General features: G+C 44.8%; 1 protein-coding gene across 4 annotated transcripts in view; it reads left to right on the top strand.

Annotated features, from left to right (window-relative positions):
* Positions 1-27,245, top strand: part of LOC121453299 (BDNF/NT-3 growth factors receptor) — a 328,350-nt gene that overhangs the window by 235,508 nt on the left and 65,597 nt on the right. For all 4 annotated transcript variants that reach the window (XM_041659956.1, XM_041659957.1, XM_041659958.1 and 1 more), the window contains exon 14: positions 12,615-12,745. In XM_041659956.1, the coding sequence (XP_041515890.1) occupies positions 12,615-12,745 (131 nt within the window). The remainder of the gene's footprint in view (positions 1-12,614; positions 12,746-27,245) is intronic.

Genomic DNA, 27,245 nt, shown 5'->3' with positions numbered 1-27,245 from the left:
CCCCACACTACCATCTCATATTGTTTTATTTTGCCTACAAATTTTATCTCCAGGAAGAACTTCTTGTTTGTTTTGTTGTCTTATCTTAGCCTCCAGAAAACCCACCAGGCTTCTTTCATGTAAAGAACTTGGATCATTGAACTTCCGAAGCAAAGCCAGGCTGGAGGTTGGGCTAGGATGGTGGAGAAGATCCCATGACCTCTTTAACCTCCATTTCCTCAGCTGTCAAGTGGAGTTCTGGAGAGTTTCACAAAGTTGTTTTAATGTTCAAATAAAATAGCATGGGCAAGTTCTTTACGAGCTTTGAAGTGCTCCAAGAACAGTGGGTCCCGCTATTACTGTGGCTTGCCTGTGATGTTTAACTTTAAATGGAACCAATAAAATGTATCCATAAGGCACTGTAGAATCTTGAGTGCCAGATCTCTCAGTAGCAGTGGTCATGCCATGTAACATTTGTGGGACATTTCGTTGTTCTGAGTGCTTTTTATTTAGTATATAATTTTGCTCTCTGTAGTGCCCCGTGAGCTTTCAGAGTTTCAGCAACAGGAAAGAAATCAAAGGGGACAAACACAGCATGTGACTTTCTGGAAGCCAGCTAGTCAGATGATGGTTATGAATGACCTGAGGTTTTCATCTGGTTTATCCTTCACTTTCCCATCACCACCTGGGCCCAGAGCTCTACCCTTAGGATGCTTTCCTCCATGGCTCCCATCACCACCTGGGCCCAGAGCTCGACCCTTAGGATGCTTTCCTCCATGACTCCCAGCCCCTCCTTTCTAATCACTGCTTCCCATGCAGGCAGGGTAGTTTTGTCTGGGTTTTCCACACCCTGTTCTTCCTCATCATGCTGCATGAAGGTGTACAACCCTAGGGCGGAGGGACACCACGTAAGGGGGAGTTTGTTTCCTGCAGAATCTTGTATCAGTAATGAGAGCAACGTGTTCTGAGAAATGTTCCCTTAAGCAGTTTGGACCTATGATCATTACAGAGGGTACTTGAGATGGCCCCTCCCACAGCACCGCCTCCTTGTGTCTTCAAAGTCCAAGCTAGACACCAGATACGTGCGGTGATGGCCAACATAATATAACAGGCTACTTTTCCGCAACCTTCTTTTAGAAGTAGAAGGATCACACTTTGAAGTGAGGGTTAATCATGCAGCCAATGTGCCAAGCTTTAGCTAATCTCTACACAGAAAGGGCCAGTGACACTACAGTCAATTAGCAGCCAAGAAGTCGTCTGTGGCAAAAAAAAAAAAAAACTGTACAATTGCCTGGCTGGGGTACTTTAGGTGGTGTCTGTAGCAGAGAAGTAACAACTCAATCAAGGTTAGGCCCTCACTCCCACTGCAGACAGCTTGATGCTCCTCAGAAGTCAGATTCTCCCTAATGCCTCTCAGTGGGGCTGAGGGCCATTGGGATTAGGGTAATGATGCTATTTGTCCTACACTAGACTGAAGGTGACCAGTGCTGCCATTCCTCCCTCTGTTCAGCCCATTTCCTACATCTTCCCCTTTCTTCACCCATGTGCTTGCTGCCCCCCCCCCCCCAGCCACTCTGGCACCCACTGCACAGGAGAGTGTACCCCTCACAGTCTCCTCCCAGAACATCTGAGTGGGACATCCTTCACCCATGTGCTTGCTGCCCCCCTCCAGCCACTCTGGCACCCACTGCACAGGAGAGTGTACCCCTCACAGTCTCCTCCCAGAACATCTGGGTGGGACATCCTTCACCCATGGCTCACCCATGGCTCACACATCAGCTCGGGGACCCTGCAGCCGCTTGCTTAGAAACCTGCTGAGAGTCTTACCCTCGGGGATGGACATCCAGCTCTTGTTTGCTGCACAATTTTGAATAGGGAACAAACAAGCATGCTCTTCTCACCAGCACAAAACCCCACTGTCTTCTGATTGCTGCTTTAGAACCGGGGAGCCACAGCCATTAGCTAATGCTTTCTGTTTCCATTGTCCAAATTATTCAACTATACATATTCACCATAGCTGATAGAATTTCAGTACTTTCAGCCTTGTCAATCCTAAACTCACGCTAAATGAAAGTACAGCATCTTAACCCCCATGTTGAACTCTTCCCTTCAGAAGAGCACTGCCAATAGCAGACAGTTTCTGCACAGGACTCTATCACCAACCCAAGGAGCCAGAAGTGGCTAATTGGTCTGACCTGCTACAGAATCCCCACCAGGATGCTGAAGCCTCATGGAGAGAATTATGCTCTCTCTGAGCCCGCGTGTTTAGACAATTTTGTCCCCGCTGCATGCTTTTCATCTTTGTCCTTCTGAGTGGAGTTTGTGATGCTGACTGCAGAGTCTGGAGGTTTTTCCAGATGACAGAGGAGCAGAGGACAAGCCCTTATCATAAGACAGAGAGGGAAGGTGCCTGGGTGCCGTGCCTCACATCACGCATCTGCTCTCAATGCAGACACAGTGGCTGTCCCTGTCCCCATGTGCACACTGGCAGTGCTAAGCAGACTCAGTGGGTTTCAAGAAATAATTAGTAATTGGGGGAGAATAGCAGTAGGGGCTAAAAGAGAGGTGTGGGGGGACTTTAGCAAAACACAGGATGTAGGAATGAGATTCTCGAACCATAGACTAAGAAGAGAAGAACCGCTGCCCTCACCTAGGAGTTATCACACCAGTTCACACTCAGAACTTTGTTCTTCATCATGATAAATGATATATCGGGTTAGAGAGATGGCTCAGTGGTTAAGAGCACTTGTTGCTCTTTTAGGGAACAGCAGTCTGGCTCCCAGCGAGCCCCTGGTAGCTAACCACCATCCGTAATGCTGTTCTAGGGTCTCTGATCTCCTCTTGTTAACTCTGTGGGCATCACACAAGTGTGGTACACAGACACACATATAGCCAAAGCTCCTGCATACATAAAATAAAAATAAATAGTTTTTTAAAATGAGGTAGATGGTGTGACTAGGCAAATGATCACAGGAATAAAGATGCCACCTTTAGAGGAAAGGTATCTCGCCTGCGAAGAACAGGCTCTAGAATATTCCGTTGACTTCACAGAGCCATTTTCTCCCTCCTTCTCCTTCATTCTTACACATCGAAGCTGTGTGTCTCTGTGTTTGCTTAGTAAACATTTCTTTCTAGTGAGAAGCATCAAGTATATTGAAAACAATACAGATTAAAGTCAACCAGATGCGGGTGGGGACCTAGCAGCTCTGGGAACTCAACACTTGGTTCCTTGCTGTCTTCGCTTATTAAGTGAGTGGGCTGTTTAAGGCCTTCAGGCCCAAAGCCTGTCTGAGCTCAGAGAACACTCCATCTGCTGTGGAAGCTTCCAGCAGCACAATCTCAGAAACAGACTGAAGATAAGGAGGATGGGTGTGGTGAGCAGAGCCTGTCTGTTCACTTCCCACTTGTAACACCGGAGGGCAGGCGAGCAGGTGGGTATCCTCATGTTTGAGTTCTCTAAGCACTTCCGGGAACCAAGTACCATGCTCATGTGTGAAATGCGTCAGCTCGGAATCTGGGGACCTGCAGTGGACACAGCCCTGCCATACTTGGTGGGACCCGGTGTGATTCGGATTAATACCAATGGGTGCAGCAGGAGTGTCTTAACCCCAGGGTGGGGACAGCTGTGTCAGAGATCCGCACCTCTGCAGTATCCAGCAGCCAATATTTATTTGTGTGTGTGTGTGTGGGGGGGGCAGCTTCCAAATCCCTCTCTAAAATGTTCTAAATGATGCAGGCTTAAGGAACTTCAGAGACCCACCCCCATCATTCTCTTTAGTCCTGATGTAAACTTGCTCATTCTAAAGCAAGGCCCATCTATGTGCTTACCAATGACCCTGTCCCAGCCAGGCCTCCTGTTGTTCATGGAGACTCCATAACTAACACCAGAGCACAGGAAACTGCACCAACCACCCCACGGTACATCCTCAAGCTCAAGAAGGATTTGAGATCAACTGAATACGGGGACAATGGATCCTCCTGAAAGAGAAAGCAAAGAGAGAGGTGGAGTTTACCTTTTAGAATCCTAAGGTGCTTACTGTATCATTATAGTTTGAATACCAATGTAATAATATTGACAATAATTCAATAAAGACAAAACAAGAAAATGGGGCAGTTGTAATGAAGTGAACATAGAGACACTAACATCATCATTCACAGAAGCATGGTAGGCCTGGCCAGAATAGAGTACAAAGGTCACATAGAAGGACTAAAACAGCCCAACTCTCCACCTCTGGAAGGAGTGTAGACAAATCCTCAGTTGTGTAGAAGGGAATTGGGGCGTGCCTTATGCTGGGAGACAAAAGCAAAATGTAAGAAGACTGATTAGAACCCTGGAGAGGATCCCAGAAAATCAATAATCAAGTTGGTTTTCAGTGGTTGCCCGGGAAGTGAGATCAAAGACAGGGAAGAGTGTGGAAGGTTCTAGTTGACTTCATCTAGACTCTCTGATGTTACTGAATTTGTTGCCATGACTACATATTCCTTTAACCTTTTCTCTAAATTATTATATAAATATATATACACACATACACACATATGAGTTCTTTAAATTTCAGAAGTTCCATTTAGAAAAGGAGACATAGTGGTAGATTCAGGTGCAGAAGATCAAACAGCAGCTATCTGTCTGGTTTGGCCTGCATGGATGGAAAGTTCATTTGTTTTGACCTAAATAGCTTTCGGCTTCGGGCTTCAGTGCAGATGTGTCTGTACATGAAAGTCAGGGTGTGATCAAGTCAGTGACATCCTGGCATTCTGGAAATGTCATAATTTGTTACATCCAACAATGCTCTTTTTTAGACAAACATTTCAATCCTGCACAGCTTTGCAATGGAAAACTTGAATGACGCACCCGCTAACCTTCAAACGCAGACTAGAAGGCCTTTTCCCAAACATCTAAAATCTCTTAACCCTCCATATTTCATCTCCGTCGTGGCAGTCTCTGTATTTTACGGCTCTTATTTGTGTATCTGTCTCAATCAAACTGTACTGATCAAGGGAAAAAATCATCGTCTATGAAAGACAGGAAGTCTTTGCTTGGACTCTGAAGCCAAACCTTGCATCTTTGCTCACGTTCCAGGTGTGTGGCTGCAGCCAAGCTTCTCGACAATCTCTCTGGTTCTATGACCATGCAAATGGAGAATGGAGTTTCTCCCCAGGTCACTTAGAAGGTTTGAATATGATACTGTTGATAAAGATGTTTAGCATAGCAGTGCCTAACACACAGCGGATACCTAATGAATGCCCTCAAGTCCCTTCCTCTCCCTCACTCTTTAATCTTCTGCAGCAACGACCACTGTCCTGTTTGCATAGACGCTTAAATGATGAACGCTAGGGCCAGGGAGGGCATTGGAATGAAAGATTCCGAAATTGTTGTCAAACTCTTTCAGGGATGTTATATCTTCAGATGTGAGTCATCATGTAAGCCCATTAAAGTGCTGTCATTGGCCCCACTGCTTCACATGGTAACTGCACAGAAAGCCATGGCCGTGCCAAGCTGGAAGCATCTGGGGTGCATCCAAGTATCCTATCAGTGACCCTGCCCCCATAGTTCAGAAATTGACCACGCACCTCTGGGTATGACCATCCTTTAGTTACTGTCTTGGGAAGCTGTTGCAGAGTCAACAGCAGGAGAAAACAGCCCTGGAAACAGTCATATCCTAGGCTGTGTGAAATCCCATAGTTTCTCTGTTTTTAAGCTAAGTGTTTGTCCCTTCCTATTAGTGTTCAGAACTTTCCTCATGAGGGTCCCAGTCTGATGGTCCTAAGTTGGCTCTGGTGGCCTCTAATCCTTTTCTGAGTGCTGAGTCACACAGCAGTTTGATGTCCTTCCTCCATTCAGCACACTTTGGCTTGCGTGTTATGCATGTACTTCTTACCTGTGTGTTATGCATGTACTTCTCACCTGTGTGTTATACATGTACTTCTCACCTGTGTGTTATGCATGTACTTTTCACCTGTGTGTTATGCATGTATTTCTAATCTATGTGTTATGCATGTTATTCTTACCTACATGTTATGCATGTACTTCTTACCAAGATCCTCCCCCTTATTATAGTGTGTGCACATGAAAAAGATGCTCAAATACTGACATCACAATACACTTTCTACTGGGTTGCTCTTGGATGACACATTCCCCACAAATCCTCTTGTAGGTACTTTGGCAAAGAACCACTCTTTTACAAAAGCTGGTCAGAGAGCTTTAGGAGGCAAGGCGTAGGAGCGGAGACAAAACAGACACCAGCGTAGATCCCCAGATGAAGGATGATATGCTCAGCCTGGGAGAAGGCAGTGAGCAGGGTGCCACGGGAGGTTTGGGAGCATTGGGGGCGGGAAGAACTTTAGAGTTCCAGGATACAGGGTCAGGAGGGTGTTCAGAGAAGACTGTCTGGCCCACCTGCCAGGATTCTGTACAATCATTCCGCACAATGATTTTCGAAAATACAAACATTGCTGGGGCTGACTGACAAGTATTGTCCCAGCAGGGAGAGCTGTCAGGGCAAATCAATCCAATTCTGCCACATGCCAATGTGTAGAACAGATATAATTTTGGCTGTTCGGTGATGTCAAAGCGAAGGATGTACCGTCTGTGTATTTTGAAGTGTGGTGTTCCTTTCAGTCTAACAGCTTGAAAGGTTTCTGGGGCTCTTCTCCCCCCACATTGCCTATTTCTGCCAAGAAACTGAATTTAACTTCAAATAACTCCATTACTTCACCTGCTGTGATGTTACATGAACCGCAGTTCCCCGCCATGGCCATTCCCCATCCCCCACCCCTCAGAGCGCTGGAATTGGGTCTGGAATGAAAGGAGCTTTGCTGATGCCATTGGCTCTTGCACAAAGCATTCAGGCAGATGCCAACTGCCCTCCCAGGAAGGTTAAACCATTGCAAGGTCTGCCTTATCCTTCGCTGCACCCAGTGCAAGGCTTGGCTCAAGGAATTCAGGTGACTTGTGCTTAATACGAGCCCTGAATTTCAGCTCACTCCTCAGTGGCCTGTAACTATAATGGGAATCATGGCAGATACCTCAGCGGGTGATTTACTCAAAACCTGTACTGTTCTCAGTACCTCCCTCCCCCTCCCCCACCGTCCTCCTTGCACCTACCAGTGGTGGAATCTCCCCACCACCTATTTCTCCCTTTCCTTCTGTCCTGCCATTCCTTCTTCTTTTGGTCCACTAAATTTCTCATCCTCCATCACCCCTCCTAATCTGCACACACCCCAAACCTCATAATCCCTCCTGCGCCCCCATCCCCACGCCATGTCTAGGTTGCTCTGACTGCCTCTGACCCTGCCCTTCACTGCCCCGAAGGAAGCCCCCAGAGAGGAGTCTGTGTATTTATTTCCCCCTAACTACTCCATCCATGGTTGTCTGCCTTATTCTCTGCTCAGCATCACTATAGGATTATCTCCTGCCTCCAGTGAGTCCATTGAGTCTCCTCTGTCTTTGCCTGTCCTTTCTTGTGTTCTTGGAGAATTAATCCTTGATGACATCCTCTGCTCCCTTTGGGATTAGTGGAGAGCAGAGCCAATCACAGCCAACTATGCTGAACTCCATGCTCATGAGAGACACAGGACCTGGGGAGGAAAGATGGGAGGTAGGAGTCCAGCCTCAGCTTTTCTCCAGTCTCATGACAGGGAGTTTCGTAGCAGCTCCCTAGCTGGACCCCTGCCTCTGGCTTTACCACAGCCAGAATAACCTTGTCTTGGTGTACACATTGCTTCTTCCTCTGTACAAAGACCTGCTGTAGCTCCATAGAGCTGAAACAAAGGATGGATGTGGATGAACAGATAGACAGATAAGTAGGTAGATGGTAGACAATAGGCAGACAGACAGACAGACAGATAGACAAGTGGATAGATAATATGTAGATAGATGACAGATAAATAGATGGATAGATAGGTAGAAGATGGATATATTACTGATGTATTGACAGATGAATAGATTACCAGAAATCATAGATTGTAGAATGCATGTCCTGGAGAAATCCCAAGGTATCATTTATTCCCAGTTCAGTCCTTTACAGATGAGGACGTAGAAAGCAGCACAATGAAGTCATTCATACTCAAGTCCCTGTTTCTTAGTGTGAGACTCCATCTGAATGACTTTGGAAGCTATTAGAGGTGCTCTACGCCCCAACTCCACCCTCCTTTCCTACTGTCCCACCTGCTGCTTTTGGGGGTGGGAACATGACTGATCATGGCTTCTTAAACACACCCAGTCTTTGCCTCCTCTTCATCCTTTCTCTTTCCCCACTTTCATGTTGTTTCCACCATTATGTTCTCTTTCTCAGTTACGTGCCTATTCCTGTGTGCTTGTGCTGTTATTTATTCATGTAAGAATTTTGATAACCTAATGTAATCTAGACCCAGAACCAGGTTCAGGGAAATCACACCCGTTTGTCAGCTTCCGCCCAGAGCATTCTTGTGTATACCCATAGGCTCACTCTTACCTCCATGGATTATTGAGACCATGTGGATTCCCTGTGCAAAGCTTAGGCCAAGGGTGGCTTTTGTGTTGTATATTTATTTTATTAAATTTTTTAATTAAAAATGTATATGGGTGCTTTGCTTGCATGTGTATGTGTGTGTACTGCATCCATGCCAGAGAAGGCCAGAAAAGGGCGATAGAGTCCCAGGAACCGCTGTGCCAGTTGGTTATGAGCGGCCGCATGAGGGTTTGGCACAGAACCTGGGTCCCCTGCAAGGGCAGTAAGTACTCTTAACCATTTACCCATCTCTCCAGTTCTGTGCACTCATTTTTTTCTTTGATCTCTGTCATGAAGACTCTTCTTAGGAAGCTCCCTACTTACTGTGGGGGTAGAGTCAAGAGCATTAATCATTTCTTTGTGTTTAATGTGAAAACGGAGGTAAGACTGCCCTAGCAGACTGCCGTGAGGGCTCAGGACTCTCCAAAGCCTCCACATATCTTCGAGCCCATGATAGCAGTCAGCATGTGGAAGGTGCCTCTTCCCTCTTCGTAGTGGAAACTGTGCTTGAAAAAGCACCAGCAAGTGGATTCTCTATGAGCACACAAAGTCAGTTAACCGTGATGTCATCTGTAAGATAGATGTGACTGTTGACCTCACTCTGTGGGGTATGGAAATTAATTAATAGTAGGGCACATTTTTTTTAGCTTTGCTCTAAACTCCTTGCGGATGGCTCAGTGGTGGTTCCTGTACCACTTCCTCAATAGTACAATCTGTGAATATTCAGTCTTTTGTTGTCTGGGTGCTGCTTCTCATCTGTGAACTTAGATGTTTATTTTCAATTTAGTACTGATTTGCAACAGAATAAAAATGTAGATGAAAATCCAAAACATTATTTCCATCTTCACACAAACTTATTCCGAAAGTTGAGCAGTAATTGACTGGACTCCATAGACTGCCATCTACTGAGATAGTTAGCACCCAACTGGTGCCAGCCAATGACTGGATATTCTGTTTTTCACTTTCATGTTCTGCGTTTGTTGGCAGTTTCCTAATGAAATGTTCATCATGAGATGTCCAGCGGCCTACAGAGGGTCAGGCAGGAGTCTGAAGTATTCTAGTGGAAAAAGGTGTCGCCCATGAAATGTCCATTTCACTTCAACATCAGCAGGGGCTGATCCTGATGGCGAGAAAGTCTGTCTCCTATCTCCGGGTTCAGTCTACAGCCTGGCACCAGGACTGTAGGGAAACAGGAGGGTCAGAGGACCCCACTGAAAGCCCCCATTCCTATTCAGTACCTTCTGCCCCAGAACTATAAATACCTTAAAAAAAATGTCTGGTCACTTAGCTCTTGGCGTTAGAAGGGCACTCAATGGAGTCCTCTTTACGTCCCATGAGCTAGGCAGGCTGTGTTTGTGGGGCCAAGGTTTCTATGAAATACCATTACCCTGGAAATGGGAAAGACACATTTCCTGCTTGAGACCTTAAGTGGATAGAGCCATAGTTATTTATATCTTTATTAGTTTTGGATCCCGTAATAATGGATATGGACATGGATTGATACTTTATTGCCTTTGAATGTGCATAACATTTTTGCTTCTGGGGGAATCTATACCAAGAATTGGATTTAAATGTGTCTGAGGCAGGAGGCGAGTTAAGCTGGGACAGCCACTTTGTGGCCGAGTGCATTATTTTCAATGATGATGATATGATTGCAATATAATACTGAAAATTTGCTCTTTCCTACTGCTCATGAGGCAAATGACCAAGAAGGCCAAATTTCCAGTCTGGAAAATTCCATCGATGATATCCACTTGGGGACAGGGGAGTGTGGGCACAGAAACAGGATATATTTCAAAGAAAACTCCGCAAAGCTCTTGTCTTGAGTTTTCCTCCAAACAGAGGGAGCAGTTTGTGAGGGAATTGGGACTCTTAATCATTGACATTTCTACCTTAGTGATTTAATGTGTGTGTGTGTGTTTCCGTGTCTCTGTGTGTGTGTTTTTCTGTGTCTGTGTGTGTGTTTCCGTGTCTGTGTGTTTTTCTGTGTCTGTGTGTGTGTTTCCGTTTCTGTGTATGTGTTTCTGAGTGTGTGTGTGTATGTGTGTGTGTGTGTGTGTGTTTCTGTGTCTGTGTGGAAGTCAGAGGAGAATATGCAGGAGTCAGTTCTCTCCTTCCACCATGTGGGTTGAAGGAATCAAATTCAGCTTGTCAGGCTTGTCCTTACCCTCTGGAGCATCTAACTGACTCTCATTTAATTTTTTGTTTGTTTGTTTTGTTTTTCGAGACAGGGTTTTTCTGTGTAGCATTATAGCCTGTCCTGGAACTCACTTTGTAGACCAGGCTGGCCTCAAACTCACAGAGATCCACCTGCCTCTTTCTCCCAAGTGCTGGGATTAAAGGCATGTACCTCTGCCTCCTGGCCCCTCATTTAATTTTTAATGTTGAGTTTGCAGTGATTTTCGTCAAAGTTTCCAGAGTAAAAAGCTGAGGGTAACTGATCTCAGGGGAAGGAAGCAGGTGGGACGTTTCCCTGCTTACGTGATATTGGGGTATTGGAAGGAAAATGGAGCATAGATCATAGGGCTTTTTAAGGGAAGGGATGAAAGGAAAAGGGAGGCCCGCTGAAGCGCTTTCCTCCCTGAGAGACTCACTCCCAGGACATTCTGCTTAAAGTCTAACCAAGAGCTAAAGCAAACTGCCCTCTGCCTGTGGACTCTTCACCACCAAAACACAAAGGGCAGACAGCAGCCTGGTGGTGTAATGCTCAGGCAAGTTCCTGAATCTCTCCGTTCCCTGAGCTCTGAGACCCAAGAGGGGAAATGGGAGGCAGGTGTTTGGTTGGGTGACTGGAGGATCCAAGGTGTCAGCAAAGACAGGGCAGAGAGGATGCAGGTTGGATCCCTAAGTGAAGCTACAGAATACCTGGGAGTCTGCCAGGAGGAAGGTGAAACACAATGCAGGTTTGACCCGCAGGAAGAAGGCAGGACGTGGCCTTCATCTGAGAAGGCTACAAACCTGGATGTATCCTGCAGCCCGTGGAATTGCAGACCCGATTCATGAACTGCACAGGAACCTGAATGGTTGAGCTTTGGCAGGAACAAGAGGGCTGCTGGGATATGGATGGCAGGCTCCATGGAAGAGACTTGGCGATGGGCAGGGCTTCCTGGCTTGTTCAAGGGAAACAGAAAAGTGAAGCACACGTTAGGTTATTGTGGTGTTATCATGGAGGAATATGGCAAAAATTAATCTTACTAGCTCAATAGTGTGGAAACTTCAGATTTTGGCTTTTGTTGTTGATGTGTTTTGTTTGTTGATTTGTTCATTCTTCCCCATTCCTGGATTTCCAGAGACTCGGACTGATTTGTTGCATGATTGCTTCAATTAACTGGTAGAGTGTCATCAAATTGGGAAATGAGATCTTTCAGTAATATTTAGTATGCAGACTATTTCTGACTATCACAAAATTTTTGTGACCCAAAGTATAAAAGAGACATTTACTGTGTTGGAGGTAACACATTGGCAAAGGACATTTTCAGATAATCTATGCCCCAAATCACAAAGAAGCCAGCAAATGCTGAGAGCCATTTCCTTAAAGAAAAATCTGTCTTCTGCTCTCAGTTTCAACGCCGGTGAACTGTTCTCAACTCTAGTTCTGAAAACAGTGAAATCAGCTGTGGCTTTAACTACCCTGCCACCAGCGTGTTAATCAAACGCTAAACCGTCAAATGCTTGCCTAGGACTTACTGGAGTGGGAAGTGGGAATCAAGTTTCCACATGATGAGTACATGACAGGCCAGGAGGAAAGTCAGGATTTAAGTGGGGAGTCCTTTGACTTTACAGGGCACTCTCCTAATGAGCTCAGCTCGTTCCTCTGAAACCCGATGTGCCACCAGCACACAGGATGTAAATCTGGGTCCTTATATTCATGAACAGTACTGCTCAGAGTCCCCAGAGACTCACAGACACCAGAACCATGAGAATTATTGGGGAGGATAATTCCCATCCAATCAAAACCTTGATCACCGCTCGAATTTTTTTGAAAAATAGCGTCTCCAGAGGAGCTGTCTAGGGTTCTGCTGCTTCCAGGGGTGCAGGTGCTCAGTCCCCTCCAAACGTCGTTAACTAGCCGGTGGGAAGGGAGTGGCCCTAAGCACATTGTGACAGTCTTACGGCGGCTGTTGAATGACGTGTGTCTTTGTCTCACAGTTGTTCAGCACATCAAGAGGCATAACATCGTTCTGAAGAGGGAGCTCGGGGAAGGAGCCTTTGGAAAAGTTTTCCTGGCAGAATGCTACAACCTCTGTCCTGAGCAGGATAAGATCCTGGTAGCCGTAAAGGTAAGAGAACATTCCGGAGTATCTCCTTGTTCATGGTCCCACTAAAGGGTGGGAGTTTAATTTTATGTATTTTAGGTCACCCATCTGGGAGTACGTGCCTTCAACAGTACACATGTTTTTAGTTCTTCTGCCTAAATGAGTAGTCAGGACATTTGGGTCACATTCGAATGTCTGTCAGAAGTGATTCTCGGGGGCAACCATCCAATCTGCTGGTCATGATTAGCTCCAAGAATCTCCTTAAAGTTATGCTGACCAAATTCTAGATCCAGGTCAATGGGATCAAACAGAATTCAATCGGCTAAGCTACGATGCAAGCGCGTCTCCTCTGGTACCAGGTGCTCGTGACTCCACTACCCGGAACTTGTCACACTTTCTAGGTTCCAGAAGGAAATCATATCGACTCTGTTGCACTGATTTTTCCTATATGCCATCTATACTTGTCTCTCCCAAACTGCATGAAACCACAGATATTTTTTATAGCAGAGACAAAGTTTCACCCAGAGTCATATGGCATATCCTCTAGATTCTACCATCCTAGTGAACGTAGGGTTTCTACAAAACATAGATATCTAAAAGGTCTTCATCATAGTCTCCTCTTGTCGGAGCCTCTGGTTCATTCCCAGCTGCCCAGACTCAAAATAATCACACAGAAACCATATTATCTGCAATACTGTTTGCCCAATAGCTTAAGCATGTTTCTGGCTAACTCTTATATGTTAAATTAACCTCTTTTTATTAATCTGTGTATCACCACATGGCTGTGTCTTACTGGGTAACGTTTTATCCAGTGTCTGTCTCTGGTGGGGCTACATGGCTTCTCCCTGACTCCACCTACTCTCTCTCTATATATATATCTCTTCCAGCCTGGCTACATTCTGTTAAGCCATCAGCCGAAAGCAGCTTCTTTATTAACCAATAAAAGCAACACATATACAGAAGGACTTCCCACACCAGTCATCTTTCTCCAAACTTAAAAAGAGTTTTTTTCCTCAGTAACTTGAATAATATCATTAAAAGAGATAGTTTTCTTTTGAGCTTCTTAGAGCTTAAGAAAAATACCACAACTAACTTAGGCAGATCTATTAAGCATGTATTATAATTTTTTTGAAAACTCACCAGGTATTTTTGATGTATGGATACCAAGAATTTAAAAGGTCACACAATTATTATAAAAGTGTTAAGTGGCAAATGAACGTGTAGGTGGCTAATGTGATAAAAATTAATCTTTTAGATTAATGAAAGATGACTAAGTTTTATTGAGTTATGTTTCTGCTAAACAGGGACCATTTATTTGCATGAATCATATTTATTTAGTCATTATAACCTAGATAGTGTTTTGTTTCCTTAGGAAATCTGGTACATATTCCATTATAATACCAGGTTTTATTATACACACATGGATAATCAAGAGAATAAAATTATTCATGAAGGCACCTATCCTGAATGTGAAGCTCAGGCAGTTTGTGAAGTTTTTTGTTCAGATGAAAACACTGTGCATCTTCTTTCCTCATGATCTGAAGAATTTCAGAAGCCCTGTCCAGAGTACCACGATGCTCATAAACTCCCAGAAAACCCTTAAGAGAGGCACATTTCAACAACTAGAGGACCAGTGGCTCTAGAAATTAGCAGCTGTCAAATACACATTATGGCTTTGATGCAGAAAAATGCATGGAAGTTTGAGAAAGGAGGGGAGAAGAGGGCTGTTCTAAGGAGATGTGGGACCAGATGGAGTAAAAACTCCCGCGGGAAGGAGTGTGATGGTTGGAGGTGACCATCCCCACTCTTGTTCTTGCTACTTTCTCCTTTCTTTCAACAAAGTTTCCCTGGTGATCATACTCAGGGTCCTTGGCAGTGTCTTATCTCTAGTCTCTGCTTTCTTCTTCAGTCTTCTTTATCTATCTTTGGGAATAAATGAGACCAAATGTGTTGCTATTTTTTGCAATTTTATAGATGAACAAGTGTTCAGGCTGGAAGAATCACAGGGGTTGTCTATCCCTAATGTAACCATTTGTATCAAATCAGCAAAATGCCGGATCTGTGTCTTACACTCTATTTGGCATCCAGTCAGGAAGCCTAACCAAGGCTTCAGACTCTGAGTTCACTTCACAGTGGTATATATGTTACCCCTTAAGTATGTAAAACTCCTGGATAACCAGGGATTCTAAATGGCAGTGTGGGAATAGCCGAGACATCTTGGCCAGATATATGGGCATCCAGCAGAGTTTTCTGGAACTCTAGCCTCACATCCCTGCCCTGTACTGACCTTTCTGTCATTCTGCAGTGCCCTTAAGGAAAAGGTGCTGTGTGGTTAAATTCACAATGTGTCCGTTCAGATCCCTTTTGGGCAGACACAAAAAACAAGTGGCTAGCCTCGTCTACTAGCAATGAGGGATGAACTGATGGTTCTTACATAGGTACTCGTCTACCCCTGCCCAACCTCAACTGGACTTTAGAAGACCAATTTCCATTCTGCTTTTGTGTTCACAACATAATTCGTGTTGGATCTGTCTCCCATTACCATTGTCAATTAGACACTGTTCTTGTTTAAGGCCCAATTATAGCTCAAATTCTTTGAATCAGACCTAGCACTCATTCTTCATGTGCTGTCTGGCTTCACCAAGTATCTTTCTGCAAATTAACGGTCTGTGATCAATGTTTGTTCATTAAACAGTGCTGCTAGGGGAAGAAAGAAAAGGTACTTGACCCTTTGTCAAATCCTGACTTCTTTGCTAGTCTCCTTGGAGTTAAAATGAAATTGTCACCTGAAATAGGGACAAAGGGACAGTAAATTAAGATTTTACTCTTACTTCATGACCACAGACCTAAGGAATTTCATAGCAACGACCTTGAACACAAATGTTTGTTAAGTCAGGGGGTTGCCTGCTATAACCCAGGCTTCAGGCGGGGAGCCGTGCCAACCCTCTGGAACTCAGAGGTGAGTCTTTGTGAGCTCCAGGGTGAATCAGGTCAGAACAACCTTGCACAGAGCCTCTCTGCAACCTGCAACCAGGGCACACCCACTTCTAGGGGTTTGCTCCAGTTGAAAATGTATTCAGAACTCTCGGAGGAAAATTCACCATTTATTCTCTGACCATAACAAAATGATTTATGTTTGTGTTTCACTGTTTAAGCAATGCCAAACTGAACATTTCTTCCAGGACTGCATGGCCTCTCACCTCTCTGCAGTGGCTTGGGTTGCTCCTATTCCATTGGATGCACCAGGGGATGCTTGACAGCCTTTCTGCCGTTGCCTAGCAACCTCTGCAGCATTGACTATGCATGCTAAGAAACTGCAGCCATTGTCCTTTATCCTTCTCTGGAAAGAGCTGACTTTCGTTTGAAATCCAAAGCTTTACATCCAGATCCACAGATGTCAGATTCATGTGAATTCTGGTTTGATTCTCGCAAACAATTTAGTAGCTTGAAGGAGCCAGTGTTCTAGGTCATGTGCCCTTCAAGGGCACATAGGTCAATCATACCTCTCCAGTTCAAGGGTTTGCTTGTTTGCCTCAACCGAATTGCCATTTTTCTTGTTGTTTTTGGATGACCTTTGCTTTTCAGTGAAATGAATTTGTCAACCGTTTTCCCCTTTATACTGAATTATTATTAAAGAGCCCATAAAGAGACGTGAAGAAACTAGTCTTTGATCAAACCCAGTTGCTTTACCTTTGAGTTACTCTGGTTGCCAAGGAAACACTCCATCGCAGTTTCCCTGCACTAACTGCCGATGCATTAGCTATTTTTGGTTACATCCAACATGCATTTCAATAACTACCCTTCCTACAATATTTTTTTGTACTATGAATGCAAGCTGATTTTTGATTTTGAAATAAAGCTGCAAGTCTGCTTTGTAGGATTTATGTCCTCTCCCTGGCTAACTCCAGTTTATTTCTAGAAACAAGGAATGCTGAATATGAGAGAGACCTTTAAAACCATATAAATAAAACCCTAGCCTCATGTTTTATGGATGAGAAATTTGAGACCTAGGGAAGTCAAGTGACTTTCTCAAGGTATGAAGTTAAAAGGGCTGGAGGAGCTGTGCAGGTGAAGTCTGGGTAAATCAGAAGTGTGCTGGCAAATTCAGCAGACGCTCTTCTGAGATCAGATGTAAATGTTTCTGAATTCCTTCTTTCCCATAGAAGAAATAATGGTATTTTTCTTTACTAATAGTTTTGAGAAAGTGACTTAGAAACTATCTTTCCATTAGAAAGCAGGCCCAACACAGCATCTGACCCAATGCCCCAGTCCTCACCCAACCATCACTACAGGCAACCAGTTCACGCATCTCAGTTCAAGCTGTCTCTTTGGAGGGCCTGGCTTTGTTTGTCCCCCAACCAGACAAGACTCCATGCTGTCAAGACTTCTATACTTGGCCTTTATAGCATTATCAAGGTTTTTAAATTATGTATTAGTGTGTTTACTTAATGAGTGACACTGCACGTCTGTGACCTCTTTTAGGATGTTAGTCATACTCTACAGGGGGAGCCATGACTTTGGCACATCGCATGATGTGTAGTGTGATGCAAAAGAGAAATGCTTATTGAATAAGTGGAGAGATGATTGGCGGTTGCTGAGTGGATGGTGCAGACTGTGAAACTCTGAGATTCCTGAGGCACTAAAGAGTTGATCATTGGCATTTCTACATGGCAGTGGTTTCATGAAACACAGATGGTCACAGCTGAAAGAAACTGTAAAGACAATAGGTAACATTACTAATCTAATGGAATGAGAATCAGTTTAGATATGGTTTAATAAGTTATGCTTGGTGGCACACACTTACAATCCTAGCACTTGGCAAAAGGAGACAGCAGAAGGCTGTTGAAGCCAAGTGAGCTACATGAGACCCTGTATCAAAAAGAAAGAAAAAGGATACTACTACTATTATTAATGTTCTTTAACTCACATTTTACAAAAAAAAGAAAGGAGAGAGAGAGAGAGAGAGAGAGAGAGAGAGAGAGAGAGAGCGCCAGAAGGCTTGAGAGCTGGCTCAGTAGTTAAGAGTACTGACTGTTTTTGCAAAAGACCTGGGCTCTATCCCCAGCACCTACACGGTGTCTCACAACCATCTGTTTAGTCTTACGGAATCTAGCATCCTCTTCTGGGCTCCAAGATACTGCACACATGTAGTACACAGACCTACATACAGGCAAAATACAAAATATAAATAAATCTAAATAAAATGATTAAAAGAAAATAAACTAACAAAAGAAAACCCATAAATCCAGAGATTAACAGCTCACCCAAGGACAAACAACTGGCATGCGGCTGTTTAACACCAGCTCTAGGGCTGGAACCTAGTCCTGTGCTCACTACGACCACACTCTTAGTTACCAAAGTCTATGTGTGATCTGGCCCACACACCGCTTGAGGGAATGCAGCACAATACCACTCATAGGGAGGAAACTTTGTGTGAGGATGAGATGAGAGGCACGTTCTTATCTACACCAGTGAAAATTTAACAGCAGGGAACAAATGGGGTAGAAAAACTGGATTCCCAAGAGAGTTCTGACTTCAGGAAACTGCAATCAGATCTCATACCACAGAATTGACTTTCCTAAAAGGAATGCAAGGATCCTTGGAAACCCATGCCAGAATGACAGTGACGTAAGCAGAAGGGACAGTGCTCTGGGAAGCCACCCTGCTAGGAAATCTGGCCACTGTGAACCTAGGTTCAGGCACTGCCGGCTTCTGGAAATCAATGGGTACCTCCTTCTGCTCTTCCTCTCATCTCCTGGCTGGCTGGCTTGCTTTACCATGGACTTCATTTTCAGACAGGTTCTCTTCATGCTGTAGCAAAACTTGATCTTTTATTGAATTGTTTTCAGTTATGTCAGAATCATTCTGATTACCCAGCATCTGTGGAAATTGACAGGGGAGTCAGACCCATGATGCACAGAGTCTGACCAACAGAAAATATGTGTTGCCTGAGGACATAGCAGGGATGCTATCCTATAGTCCTAAAAAGAGATGAGAGATCTGTTGGGAAAAACACAAAGGATAATCATCTCTAATAGGACCCAAGGATCCTCACTGTGATTGGGTCATTTGGGGTCTGTAAGTTTGCTTGGGATCTGAGGAAGTCCCTGTGACCAGCTGTTCTTTTCTTCATCAGCAGGAGACACCAAGTCCATCCTTTGCTTCTGGTAACATACTGCTTTCCTGTCTCAGTAGCTCACTGATGTTTGACAGACAGAAACACAACAACAATTGCTTACACCAATTCTAAAATTGATTGGGTAGAGGAAATGTGGAGTCATTTATCCCAGCTAGTCATCTAGAGTATCCATCCATTATTCTTCATGACAAATCATCTGCTGTTGCAAGGAACCACTTGTTCTTCCCGGCCACCCAGCTAGCTTACACCCGAAATAACCACACAGAAACTGTATTTATTAAATCACTGCTTGGCCCATTAGCTCTATTTTCTTATTGGATAACTCTTACATATTAATTTAACCCATCTCCATTATTCTGTGTATCACCATGAGGTCGTGGCCTACCAGCAAAGTTTCAGCATGTCTATCTTCTGTAGTGGATCCATGGCATCTCTTCTCCACCTTCCTTATCCCAGCGTTCAGTCCAGTTTTCTCTGCCTACGTAAGTTCTGCCCAATCAACAGGCCAAGGCAGTTTCTTTAATCATTAACCAGTAAAAGCAACACATAGACAAAAGGACCTCCCACACCATTTCCCCTTTTCTGTTTAAACAAAAAGGAAGACTTTAATTTTAACATGGTAAAATTACATAAACAAAACAGGTATCAAACAAGAATTACAGTTACAATATTTCTATTTACTTTATCTTTTATCATAACTGAGGAAAACTATAACTATCTATCTATTCTTCAATTCCACCAAGGACTCTAGAAGGATATACTATTACCTAAGTACACAGAAAATGCATTATAAGCAACTTCCAACCCAAAGTTCTTCTGTATCATTGGGGCATCCATCTTCAGCCTAAAGGCACATAGTATCCAGAAGACGTTTCCATGAAGAAGGAAATTTCAAAGACAGTTCAGTCACTTTCTTCTGTATCCTACAGAATGTCTCGCAGACTCTTTCATGAAGCAGGAACCCCAAAGGATTGTCTCACCTTTAGGCAAGTTCAGCAGTCATTTCTCTGTGGATCCTGCATGTCCAGTTCATCTAAAAAAAACTCCATAAGGAGCCTCTTTGACGCCCATATTCCTCTTGAAGTAGATTGGTGCTGCCAGGAGCAGATGTGTCTCATATCATGAAAAGTCCTAAGTTCATAAACATTTTAAATGCCATATTCTGAAGGTCTCTGAAAGATTTGAAGAATACCTATCTAACTGAAATATATCTCCATACATCTAGAAAATCTAACTAACATGACTACAAACTTGACTATTATAGATGATTATCTATTAACCTATAGTTCTTAATTATACATTACATTTTTAAAATGAACTTCATAATCACAATACCTTAATCAAGAGCAGAAATACACACATAACAAATTGATCTTAAATTTGTATCAATAAACTAAGATCCATACCAGTGCAAATCACTATAGCAATCTACCTATAGTTCAGTCATCTAAAGTGGCCATGGGTGCCAAAGATGCTACTATCAGGCAAGGAAGCTACTGGGATTTCCTCTCTCCAAATATGTCTAAGGACACAGAGAAAGCGACAAAATGGCTCATCCCCTTCCATCCTGAAGCAGCAGAAAGACTCCTAGGTGAGAGGATACACACAGAGCTCATCAACACCATTCCTTGCCCTCACAAGTTCACGTCTCAGACAGATCTCAGTTTCTCCCCTTCCTTCCTCCTGTTTTACCATGGTCCTCACGTCATCCTGCCCATCCTGGCTAATCACAGGTTCCGCTCCCACCCCCCCCCCCCCCGCCCCGCACGTGCCTTTTCTACCATGGCTTGTGAAATTTTTGTCTTCACAAAATGGGAATTGATGAAGAATTATCATATTTAAGACATTTATCAATATTTCCCCCAAAAGATCATCTTTGTGTTTAAATGTGGCTTGGGCTACAGAAAATGCTGTCTGTTGAGTCTTCCCTGGGCTCTTGGAACAGAAATCACAGAACTTTAAATGATGTTTTGCTATGAAAGCTTGATTGTTTTTGTTGTCCAGACATTACTTAGTAGTTCTTTACTTCTCTTTGATGTTTGTGTGGGCATATTCTCCTCTCTCTCTCTCTCTCTCTCTCTCTCTCTCTCTCTCTCTCTGTGTGTGTGTGTGTGTGTGTGTGTGTGTGGTTCTAGTTCTATTTTTCCAAAGAGAAAACTTCTGACATCAAACACAACTTGAGGATTCACTTCATGCTTCTGTATCTCTTGGATGTATGAATTAAACTAGCTGCACACCCTTTTAATTTACTTTTACATGGTAGACTAAGTCACAGTCAAGTCAGGTCCGTGCTGAGCCACTAGCCACTTCCTTGTCTGGTGAACCGACTGACGGTGATGTCCTGGTCATTTCAGAGCCTGCGCACTCATTGCCTTGCCCACATTGCACTCCACTTTTGATTTTATTTCCTATTTGGCCTTTCTTCCCTGTTACTGTCTCTAAGCTTGTTTTCCTGTCTTCGTAGGTCAGCATTTCCTATCACACAGCTTAATGGCATGCAAGCACAAACAGCACTGAGTCTTTTAAAGTGTGTGAATTAGAACCCAATGCTATGCCTCCCTTTGGGCTACATCTGAGCCTTAACAGCCAGCGTTGCTGTGAAAATAAATACAGCAGCATCAACAACGTGGCTAGGACTCTTATATTTGAATTTGTCACTTGGCATGTAATTTAAGTTCTTCCAAAGGCCAGTTACAGACAGTTGGTTGAGCTGACGTAGTTATTACTGGTTTCTAATACAGCGAGAGCATTTTATAGTGAACACTAACACCTTGGTATAATCATTTGGATTTTATTTCTACAGATGTCTGGGACCTATCTACCTACTACACTTTGTCATTGCTAAGATTCTATTTATACGAGTTCTTTCTTTCTTTGTGTTTATTAAAATATGCCTGGCAAAGTTCACTGTGTGTGAATTTGATGACTGCTTCCTTTACCCTTCTTTTTAGAGAAGAACCTGTTACTTAAAAAAAAAAAAATTATGTCCACCACTTGCATGCTTGGCTTTCTGTTTTCTGTGGAAACCCTACAAGAAAGGTTATCGGTCTTGATTCTGTCTCAACATCACATCTTAGAAATGCCTTCCCCTGTCCCCAGGGCATGGGTTGGCCTCTTTGTAGAGTGCAGTACTGGCTCTGCTGAAACAGTGCATTCCTGGCAGGAAAATCGGAGTCACGAATAAAGCTGGGTCACAGCTTGACATTTTCTGATACACACATTAGTACAGCAAAAAGAAGGACCTTATTAGTATAGTTTATTAAGTCAACCTATCTCCCATCATCATGTCAACATATTAAGATGAAATATCAATGAGATAGTTCAAATTTCGTTCGTGCCAAGGTCCCAAAATTCTGTGCTTATTTCCCAACTAAAGCACAACAATTTAAAGTGGTAATTAGTGACATGGCGCTGTTGTCTCCTAGATCTAGGAAAGCGAAGATTTTCTGTTAACAGTAGATCTTGACCGGAGACCCTCTGGCACATTAACCAAACATCCCCATTACCGCTGGCTGGCTGATCAGCTTGGAAGTGTCCTCATGTCTCTCTGTGTTTAAGCAGTGTAGCAGGGAACAGGAAATCATAGCTGCTTCCATATTCTGTCTTTACCAAAGACGTGCTGACTTCGTGACCTCTAAAGTGCAAGAAGAATTTGAGCTCGGCCCTGTTAAAAGCCTGTTCCATCTTTCCTTAAGTCATCTATACCTTGAAGTACATCATTGTTTAGTTTGGGGAGGCACACTGTCACACTCCGGGTATGTCGCCTGCCCTCTAGCCAGCTTCTTATTGATTTTAAGTTTTTGCTTCAGCATTTAAAATAAATTTTGATCTCCTTCTTTACCCTCACTTGTATTTCACTTCACTGGCTTCTCATTTCTGGTCTAGAATATATTGGCTATTGCCCCACCCCCTGGCTCTGAATATACGTACACATAACAGGTAGAGTCTTGCCTCTGCTCTGAATAAGCAGAGAGAGGACCCCAGCCTTGGAATATCCAGAAACCACCAGGAGAAAGAATCCACACTGCGAGGCAGCCTGGAGTGAGGGAACAGGGATGCATGCTGACTGAGCAAATGAGTCCATCAGATGCAGCTGAAGTAGGAGGATTGCTAAAGGGTGAGCTGGGCCCACACCCCTGCTTTCCTGTAGACAGGAGCCCTGCTACCAGCCAAACCTCCCATAATTGAGTAAAATGACAACCAGACACCGTTCCGAAACAGAAATGATATTTATAAACAGGGTCGATGCTGGCTTTTCTAGCTTCTGATTGCTGTCTGGCCCTGATTCTATCCTTACAAAAATTCTGTCCTTTTAACGCCAAATTCAGGATTTGAATTTGGCCAAGTCGTTACCACCATATTTCCCCAAATCTCTTAAAATAGAATTGAATCATAATTTCCAAAAAGGGCCCACCATGCAAAAATGGATGGGCTCACGGAGGATGCCAGGTTTGCAGGATGCATTTGGTCCATGAATAGTAAGATCGCTTTTGATTTAAAAAAAATGTGACTGAAATGCAGTTTCTAACATTGCACTAAGAGTCCACACTGGGGAAGTGGAGACGCTGGCTGCTTGCCAAAATCCTTGGGCTGTTTCGGTCTCAAAAAAGATTCTGTTCTTCCTCTTGCCTCTCTTCTCTTCTCTTCTTTTCTCTTCTCTTCTCTTCTCTTCTCTTCTCTTCTCTCCTCTCCTCTCCTCTCCTCTCCTCTTCTCTTCTCTTCTCCTCCCCTTCCTTCCCCTCCCCTTCCCTCTTCTCCCCTCTCCTTTCCTCTTCTCCCCTTTCCTCCCTCCCTCCCTCCCCTTCTCTCTCCTCTCCTCTGAATCTCTCTTCTTCCCCCCCCCCGCCTTTCTTTGTGTCTTTCTAGACTTTCTCTGTCTTTCTTGTGTTCTTGAATCCACGGGATATAATCAGAGCTTGCTGGGAAGGCTTTTCTGCAGGATTTGTCTATGCCCTATGACAAAGACTTTCAAGGATCCAACCCTTTTCTAGGCATGTGATAAACACAAGGCTTTAGACATAAACTTTCCTGTAAATCCTCACAGTCTCTGAACTGTGGGAGAGTGTGAGGGCCAAGCCCACACCTCCACATACAGCCTGACATTTCCTGGAGCCTAGAAGGCCCTTCAGGACATGATGGTCACCCCAGGAGGAGTGCCATTTTCATCCTTGGGTGGGCCCCGATACCTTACCCATGCATCTTTCATCTTACATGGACCCTTGTATGAGAAAACTGAATACAGGGACCTGTTCCCAAACTCAAAGCACAGCAGTGTCCTTCTTAACAAAGGATCCTGGGGAGCCTCCCAGCCCCTGTCTCCCTCAGCGGCCTCCCAGCCCCTGACTCCCTAGTGGCCTCCCAGCACTTCTAAAACGTGGATGGTGCTGCCTTCTTTCTACAGGAGTGTAAAACAGGGTTCAGAGAGGAGAAGGCTGTGGCCAGGATTTGAACCTGGAACTCTCAACTCTAGCCTAAACCTCTTTCACTTCAGCACCCTTGGAGCATTGCTAGGAGGATAGATGTGGGGGCTGAGTCTCCAGGACAGAGTGTTTTGGGCAGCCCTACGCCCCACTTAAAAGCAAGTCATACAACCTGCTTGTTCCTCTTGACTTTCGTTCTTTGTTTGACAGATCCAGCTCTTCCCCACTGTCTACTCACCTAACCCTTCTGGTCCCCATCCTGCAGTCTCTACTGCAAGCCTTGGACATTAGGGCTTCTCTAGTTGCTTTAGGCTGAGTTAGCAGCCAGTGAGGTATTCGTGGTGTAGGCAGACGTAACACCCCAAACTAAAACGTAAGGCAGAGGCAAGGAGTGTGGGGATCTCTGTGCTTTTTCTGAGATCGAGGAAAAGACCTGGAGGGCGGCAAAACTCACCTCCCTGTTTTCTCATCCCCCTCATTTGCTAACTTCCCACTGAGAAATTCAGAAAAACAGGTGGAAGAAGAAAACTCCAAACCATGCTCATGTACGAAACCAAATGAAATAAAACCATCAACAGAAGCGTGTGGCACCTGCCTGTGTGACAGAAAGACGAAGACGTTTAGTCTGGACCCAACTAGACTAAACCTGGGAGGCAGAGGGGGTGTGGCAGCTCAGTTTCTCCTGATTCGAAGAAGCAGAGACCCACACCCTCGTCCTCTGCCGCTGTGCATCTTGTCAGCGTGCGAGGAGGAGTGCTGTTTCCATGGCAATGACCACCAGAGATTCCTGTCCTCTCTGAGCACTCCATGATCTGCTCCCGATTCCAGGCTGAATTGAGGTGCTTGTGGGGACAGTGGAGGGCCACGTCACAATTTCCTCTAAGATACCAAGACCTCTGGCCTGATAGACGTGGCACCTGTGACCTCTGTCTCTGTGAGTCTGGTCACAACTCCTCGGAGAACTTCAAGTGCTGCCAAAGAGCTATAGTCAGGGAACCGGCCGGCTCCGGAGGCATGGCGATTGGCAGCGCTGTCTCCCTCAGTCGCTGCTTCCTGGGGGAGCCCAGTGTACTTACAGATGCTCCCTGTATGTGAATGGTGGCCCTTGAATGCAAACGGCATATTGGAAATCCAGCCTGTTACAGACTCAGCAATGACCTGCACCTTGTTCCCCCAAGTCTAAGAAAACACAAAAGACACAGATTTCAGTAATTCACCTCAAGAAGACGCTGTGCTCTACAGGTGCCTTGCATTGGTGACGGATGGATCACGTGACTCAGGGCTCCACTCAGTTCCCTACAGGTTGGCCACAGAGCTAATTGAGGCTTCTGTGGAGATGAAGTCAGAGCTCAGACTCCCTCTCCATGTTTCCAGTCCATGTTGATATTGAGAATCTCCACGAATAAATGTCTCACTTGCTGGTATCTAACTCAGATGTGTCCTACAGGGAGTTTAGACAGTGGCCAACTGTGTGGTCTGTAGGTAACACCAGTCAGAAAGACCCTTGCAGGGAAAACATAATCCAGGAAATGACCGCCAGGGCCTGGAAATGACCGCCAGGGTCTGGAAGTGGCCACCACGGCCTGCCAGCGTTCTTGGATCCTGGACACAGTTAGTGCTAAGTTTTCTCAGTCAGTACAAACCTACTGAATATCCATGCGTTAGCTCTGTCCCAGGACTGAATCTAACTGGACACTGACATTCACTCCTGCCGTCTAAGCTTGATAAGATTGACAGAAGCCCCTGTGGGGAAGGACTTCTTCCTGTCTTTCTATCTTACAAGGGCCTTTGTTTGACAGTGGGCTACCCAAGCCATTCGGGCTCATCCCCACATCTGGAGAGCCTTACTTTACAGATCCCCTTTCTCATGGATAGTAACACTCATAAATTCTGGGGAGGGGGATGTAGACCCCATAGGGGAGGAGCATCACTCAACTTCCTATGTCAGCGACTGCACTCAAGAGAGCAACCCAGGCAAAGGAGAGAATCTGTGCAGGGCTGGAGAGGCAGGATCTACTGTTGCCCGAGCAGCTGCAGACATTCCATGTGATGGAGCAGAGCTGGAGGGTCTCAGGGGACCAGGGTGAAGGCAGAAGACCAGTGCTAATACAGGAGAGCCATGCCAAGGCACAGGCCAAACAGTGGTAGGGAAGCTGGTTCCCTCGGGGCACTAGATTCATAGTTAACCATATAGACGTCTTTTCTCTCTATTTGTTCATAACCACCTGGGTCAGGATTGGGGTCAAAGTCTACTTCTTTCTCTTGGGGTCATGGGATCCAGTCGAGGGCTTCCTATGCGCTAGGCACACTAACCTCAAGCTTGCAATTCTCCCTACTTGTTCTCTATAGTACTTGCCTAAATGTATGTACCACCAAGGCCAGCTCAGTATGTGCTTGGCTCTACCACAATCCTGGTCAAATGACAATATGTGTCAACACAGAGTATACACATAGGATGTTGACTAAAAGCAGCATGGCTAGGACACCATGGAACGTACAGACTTCATGCTTCCTACCCAGGTCTGGATCCCGCCACGGGACTATCAGTGATTCTGCCACCTCTTCACACTGCTGTGCACCCTACGAGGCTCTGTGTACCTCACCCCTGCTCACACAAGCCCTGCTGCTGTGTTTCAGATCGCCTGCATCTCAGCCTTATCATCCTATAGCTGAGGGGACAGGACATTTCTGTGTGGGGGGACCAGGCTAGCGAAAGCTTTGAAAGGATCTCACATAAAGGTTGAACACGGTCCTGATTGCAGCTCGGAGCCTGGTCCACCAAGCCTCACTGTGCTTTTCTTTCTGAGGTCTCTTCAGAATTTAGTCTTTAAAGGGTCATATGATTGGGGCTGGAAGAAGCTACAGGGATGGTGCAGTGGTTAGGGACTGCATAATGCCCTTGTAGAGGGCCCACATGCCTAACAGCTATCTGTAACTCCAGCTTCAGGGAATCTGTGGTCCCCTA

This window comes from Microtus oregoni, unplaced genomic scaffold, assembly GCF_018167655.1.
Source record: "Microtus oregoni isolate MIOR12 unplaced genomic scaffold, Mior012 000011F_ref0000422, whole genome shotgun sequence".
NCBI classification, from domain to species: domain Eukaryota; kingdom Metazoa; phylum Chordata; class Mammalia; order Rodentia; family Cricetidae; genus Microtus; species Microtus oregoni.
This window is presented reverse-complemented; position numbering and strand designations above follow the sequence as displayed.